The sequence below is a fragment of the Podarcis bocagei genome (assembly GCF_964188305.1).
Source record: "Podarcis bocagei genome assembly, chromosome: 15".
Taxonomy (NCBI): domain Eukaryota; kingdom Metazoa; phylum Chordata; class Lepidosauria; order Squamata; family Lacertidae; genus Podarcis; species Podarcis bocagei.
This window is the reverse complement of record NC_138141.1, coordinates 8496143-8502625: the sequence shown is the minus strand read 5'-3', so window position 1 is coordinate 8502625 and position 6483 is coordinate 8496143. Positions and strand designations below refer to the sequence as shown.

Genomic DNA, 6483 nt, shown 5'->3' with positions numbered 1-6483 from the left:
AGACAGAGCGTTCCACCAAGTTGGGGCCAGTGCTGAAAAGGCCCTGGCTCTGGTTGAAGCCAATCTAACTTCCTTAGGGCCTGGGACCACTAGGGTGTTGTTATTTATGGACCTTGAGGCTCTCCGTGGGGCATACCAGGCGAGGCGGTCCCGTAGGTACGAGGGTCCTAGGCCGTGAAGGGCTTTAAAGGTCAAAAGCAGCACCTTAAATCTGACCCTGTACTCTACCGGGAGCCAGTGCAGCTTGAAAAGCACTGGATGAATATGCTCCCATGGCAGAGACCCTGTGAGGAGCCTCGCTGCAGCATTCTGTACCCGCTGGAGTTTCTGGGACAGCTTCAAGGGCAGCCCCGCGTAGAGCGAGTTACAGTAGTCAAGCCTGGAGATGACTGTCGCATGGATCACTGTGGCCAGGTCGGGGCGGGAAAGGTAAGGGACCAACTGCTTGATGCGGCGAAGGTGGAAAAATGTCGCCTTGGCTGTTGCTGTGACTTGCGCCTCCATGGAAAGGGAGGCGTCAAGGATTACACCCAAACTCTTAACGGAAGGCAATGGCACTAATTGGGCCCCCGCAAGAGAAGGGAGTTCTTACTTTGAAAGAAAGAAATCTTACTTTGCAGCTTCCATTGCATCCGCTAGCTCTCGCCCGGCACAACTTTTTAGAATAATTAGGTCAATAACGTCCTTAGGAGGACAACCAAATTTAAGCACAAATTTGACCCACAGCTGTGAGGCATTCGCGAGCTTTTTTGCGGAGAAAGTCCTGTTGCTCCGCCGTGACCTCCCTGCCAATTTAGATACAGTGACTGAACTGGAGGCCCCTCGACTGACTTCAGGTCCAGTGTTGGACCATTTCGATCGGATACTCCCTACTGATGTGGATAGATTCCTCCAAGTTGGTAGGCCCACCACCTGCCTCCTTGATCCGTGCCCGTCTTGGCTGATTAGGGAGTGTCCAGATGTTGCGCGGACCCCCCTGGTTGAAATTATCAATTTGTCCCTTGACACGGGGACATTCCCAGGGGAACTGAAGGAAGCAGTGGTGCGTCCACTCTTAAAGAAAACTTCATTAGATCCCTTAGACCTATCCAATTACCGCCCAGTTTCAAATCTTCCATACCTGGGTAAGGTAATTGAGAGAGCGGTTGCTGAACAGCTTGGTAGGTTTCTGGAGGAAACATCGGCATTAGATCCATTTCAGTCCGGTTTCCGTCCTGGTTTTGGGACGGAGACGGCTCTGGTTGCCCTAACAGATCATATCCGTAGACAACTGGATCGAGGCGGGTCAGGACTGCTGATCCTTTTAGATTTGTCAGCAGCCTTTGACATGGTCGATCATGATCTTCTGGACCATCGCCTTGCAGACGTGGGGATACAGGGCATAGCCCGTAACTGGTTGTGCTCTTTTATCTCTGGTCGGGGACAGAGGGTGGCACTAGGGAGGGAAATGTCGTCACGCCACTCCTTGGTGTGTGGAGTGCCGCAGGGCGCAATTCTCTCCCCAATGCTTTTTAACATCTTTATGCGCCCTCTTGCCCAGATTATCCGGAGCTTTGGGCTGGGCTGTCATCAATATGCTGATGACACTCAGCTCTATCTACTGATGGATGGCCACACCAACTCGGCCCCTTACACACTGACCAGATGCTTGGAAGCTGTGGCTGGATGGTTTCGTGGGAGCCGATTGAAACTAAATCCTTCGAAGACAGAGGTCCTATGGCTAGGTCGGGATAGCAAGAGAAGTATGAGCTACACGTCATGCTTTATTACTAAGCTATGCAGAGAGTAAAGAAATATACATCTTCTCTATACAGAGAGCAATTGAACAAAAGAAACAGGAAACCAGTAACGTCACATCCCATCTCCCTTTCCCATGAGACTCCAGTAGCCTGGAATCCCTGGAATGTAAACACAGTCCTGTGACTGCAAGCAGCTGCACAGTGAGAAACAGAAACTAACACTTCCATCCACAATAGGCAGCAGGGGTGGAGGAGGAGAAATTCAGCTCAGTTCACATTTGAATGTGGATATACCCAGGGCTCTTTTCTAGCAGGAACTCACTGGAACTCAGTTCCGGCACCTCTCAGGTGGGTGCCATTATAGGAAAACATGGGAGGTGTTCATGGTGAGTTCAGGCACCTCTTTTCCTAAAAAAAATAGCACTAGATATGCAGTACCTAAATCACAATTCCAAAACAATACATGAATCAAAATGCAGCCATCCTTTAAAAATTTGCGCTGCTCCAAATTTTGCAGTGAAAGTCTCCATCCATATATTAATGGACGCATTAGAAGAAAGCCTCCATTGAAAAATGTATATATTTGTGAAAATACCATCACACGTGGGGAAATTGCTTCCTGAAATATGCATAAATGCATACATTTGCATACATATGCATACAAAGCTCCATATAAAACTGTGTCTATTACCAAAAATGCACCTTAATGCTATTTATTTTTTATGTTTATTTTTCTTTTAAATTGCGAACTGATGTGAAAATGTGGTGAATTGAAGGCTTGCAAATTGAAATTGACATATGCATCCATCCCTACTAGGCGGGAAGGATGCACCCAGGTGAGCACAGAAGCAAGAGATGCACCTGTGCGTAGGTGCAACATCACTCTCCACCTCCCTATCCCCCTTCCTGGGTTGCACAATCTTATTCTTACAACCACTCTTTGAAGTAGGTTAGACTGAGAGAGGTAGACTGGTCCAAGATCAACCAGAGAGCTTCATGGCTGAGCAGGGATTTGAACCCAGGTCTTCCAGGTCCTAGTCCAACCTTCTAATCACTACACCACACTGGCCATCATTATTCTACTTTGTCTTGGACTGCCAGTAGAGGGCTAATATATCATCTGTTGAGCAGATCCAGGGCCTCTAGGTGGCTGTGCTGGAATAACAAGAGTTGCATGTGTATGGCATAATTGCTACCGCTACCCCAATCCCCTTGACTGTAATGGCACCAGGTATTTCAGCGAAATGTGTTGTTGGCCAGCTCTCTGCCCTTCATATATTTAACAAGGAAGGATGCTGGCTCTGATAAGATCCCAAAGGGCTGCTAAACCAACCAGGCGGAGATTGGCACTCACTTCAAAGTGATTCTCTTATTAAGGTGGAACATTTGGATCAAGGCTCACGAGCACAGATAATGCTTCTTGCAGATGTCTACATACTCAGCAACTAGTTATTTATTTATTTACTTATTTAATTTATATACTGCCCTATACTGTGCCTGCAGGTCTCAGGGCAGTTCACAAGATAAAATGGCAATATAAAAACACAAAATACATAGTTCTTTTACATAAGAAAGAATATAATTGCAGAAAATGGTTACAATATGGGAGGCCATAAATGAAAGCTAGGATGAGTTTTGATTCTCATACTCCATTGTTACTTAGCAGTTGGTGTACTTTGCAGATCAGCCATTGATTATTAATGTTCTCCATCAAACTATTTGGTGATCACTTCACTGGGGAGGTCACTGAGAACAGTGTGTATATTTTCCACTGCTTCTTCTGTCATCATAAGCAGGGCTTGCACAGTTGCAGTTCCAATGTGAGGAGTTATAATAACATTTTTCAGTAGCAATAAGAGGTGATCCCTTGGCAATGGTTCAGGGTCATCTAAAGCTGCAGCCTTAATAACTCCATTTTGGAGTGCTTCTACCAAGGCATCTTGATCAACTACTGCACCTCTGCAGATGTTGATGAGAGTAGCCGTGGGTTTCATCAGCTGCAGCTCCCTTTTCCCAATGAGCTTGTGTGTCTCAGATGTCAGATTCACAACCAACATCACAGTCAGACTGCTGGAGCAAGTCTTCTATGTTTTTACAATAAGTGGCACCAATTGCCTGTTCTTCTTCCTCTTTTCTGTGGTTCCTGTTGTGACAAAGGATGTTCATGTCAAAAGCTTTTGCTCTCTTCGCTAAGTTATACCCAATGCTGCCCATCCCAAAGATCCCAAGAGTGGCCCAGGTGACTTCTACTCCCAGCCAGTCAACTGCAAAATGTGTGGTATCTGGAGATGTTGTAATGTGACAAGCTTCCACTAGTCTTCTTGCAGATGCCAGCATTAAGGCCATTTCTATGTTCACTGTGGAGACAGAAACAGCATTTGGGATGTTGTTTATTTTTACTCCAAAGCTAGAAGATTCAGTTAGAGAAGAGACTTCTCTTTAAAAAAAAATTATTAACAGGCCAATCAAATCACATTAATTCCAAATCACATTAATTCAAAATTGTACAGCCAAATTTTTAAAATTTTTGTTGGGGGTACCCATACTTCAAGCTCCGAAAGGGGTCCAAACATCACTCTTGCTGCTGCTTTGATTAAACAGTTCTATCCAGTTCTGTCCAGATAGTCTTTTTGTTATTTTCTTCATCTTCTTGTTGTTATCATATATTCCTTTCTTTGTGATCTCTGATAATCTTCACAAGCGGGTGAAAGACAAACATCTCCTGTGTGGGTTTTACACTCTCCAAAAATCATATCACATAAAGGACAGACGCCATTTCCACACCTCCGTTAAAAACATTCCCACAGTCCATCCGTTGATTTACAGGCTTGCCAATCTATATCTCAGAGGGCCCTGCCAGGTCAAGATAACGTTCCGATAACCATACATTCACATTCCAGTGACCCTGTTCCTCCTCCCCCTCGTCCTCCTTAGGCAAGCCTGTCTTCACGAGATTCCATTTATTGCTGCGTCATAAAACTTTCCTTCCATTCCCCGATGTTTCCACCAGTTCTCTCTTTAATCAGTAATTCATTCCCACACAGTTCTTAGTCTCCTGCTTGTGATTAATAATCACATCGATTCTTCTCTCTGGAGGGGAGGGTTATTGGTACTCACATAAGGCAAAAAAAGAAAAGTTTTTTCCTCCCCCCCTTTCCGTTTCACTCCGACATACCAGTCTTTTAATGATGATTCTTCACTTGATTTGTTTATCCAGCCCGTCGCTCCGCTCCCAGAGATCCCATTAATCAGCAGTCTTTACTCCCGATCTTCACTTGATGTATGTGCATTAGCTTCTTTCCAATTATTTATTTCCAATTATATATTTCAAGCTAATGCGAACCAGTGCGCTGATTGGAGACAGCATCAGGGAGAGCCGATCTCACTCGTGGGCTTCGTGCCAAGTGTCCACACCCCCTTATTTCGAATCTGGGGGTGAATTATGGACACAGCTGGCAAGGCAGTCCCCCCCCCCAAGGGCTACATACTCCCATAGCAGCCTCTTAATTACCTTGTGTGGGTCGGAGAGATGTTATTGTCGGCCATCTTCCAATGCGCCCCCTGGTGGCCCGAGAAGAGACTTCTCTTATCTGATGGTCGAAGGTTGGAGAAAACATTACAAATCTCCTGAGTACAGAAGCATCCCAATGGCCCCTTCTGTGTAAAGTTAAGCAGCCTTTCTGATCTGTCATCAGTGCTTTTGATAAGCGTGGAAGATCGAGGAAGCTGCCTTATTCTGAGTCAGACCATCGGTCCATATATCTCAGTATTGTCTGCATTGACTGGCAGCAGCTCTAAGGAATTTCAGGCAGGGTTCTCTCCCAGTTCTACATGTTCTACATTGAAACTGGAACCTTCTGCATGGTCTGCAAGTGAACTATAGTCCTTCACCAATTGAGGAGGACAAAATGGCAGAGTTGTGGTTTCGTGGGCAAATGTTTTATTTTCAGACTGCCGCCCTCATTAAAGGAATCTTCGCTGATTAATCGTATGAGTTCTAATGGATTGTTTAATTGATTAAAACTGCATAACTTTGCATAAGAATGAAGATGAAGCACACTGTTGTCATGTTGCTGTCTTAATACTGTGAATTGTCTTATCATTATGGTTTGGTCCTAGTAAGGTTTAGATGGGCTGTAATGGTACCCACATCCCAGCCCCCTTGCTGGAATAGAGGACCTATTGAGATGGCCCACCCCTAGAGACTAATGGAATCAGAAGGATTTCTGAATGCTCTGGGGGATTTTCCAATTGCTGTGGTTGGTCTCACTTTGCAATAGCAGGTTGCATAATGTCATCAACATGATCACTCCCAGGTGTCCTTAGAGAGTTTCCTGATATACTGAGGAGCTGTGCATGATGAAACAGGAGAGGTGGCAATGAGAGCATTAGGATCAACAAGTCCAACCTGGTTAGGCTGCTGCAGCCTGATGATTCTGGTTCTGATGATTCTGATCCACTTCTGGTTACACAGACACCATGCTGGGTCACGACAGTAGCTCAGCTAGGCCATCACCACGTTCTCACAGTGACTAACCAGATGGCCATGGAAGTTGTGGCCTTTTTCTGCCCATTAACCTAAAATAATGTGTCCCGTGTCTTCATTTCACAAGGGGGAGGGTACTTGCCACGCAATATATATTGTGGTTTTTACGTTGATCTTTTCTGTGAATTGCCTTTATTCCTCCGGGTATAGGGCGGTACATAAATTCAATAAATAATAACAATAAAAATAATAATAACC

At 45.2% G+C, this 6483-nt stretch overlaps 1 protein-coding gene across 1 annotated transcript in view; it reads right to left on the bottom strand.

The window, feature by feature from the left end:
- Nucleotides 1-3454: 3454 nt before the first annotated feature.
- Nucleotides 3455-6483, bottom strand: part of LOC308574525 (glyoxylate/hydroxypyruvate reductase B-like) — a gene marked incomplete at its 3' end in the record, with an annotated part of 35527 nt that continues 32498 nt past the window's right edge. Inside the window, 2 exon segments of the mRNA XM_081172418.1 lie at nucleotides 3455-3800; nucleotides 3802-4096. Of these exon segments, the coding sequence (XP_081028544.1) occupies nucleotides 3455-3800; nucleotides 3802-4085 (630 nt within the window). The 5' untranslated portion in view covers nucleotides 4086-4096.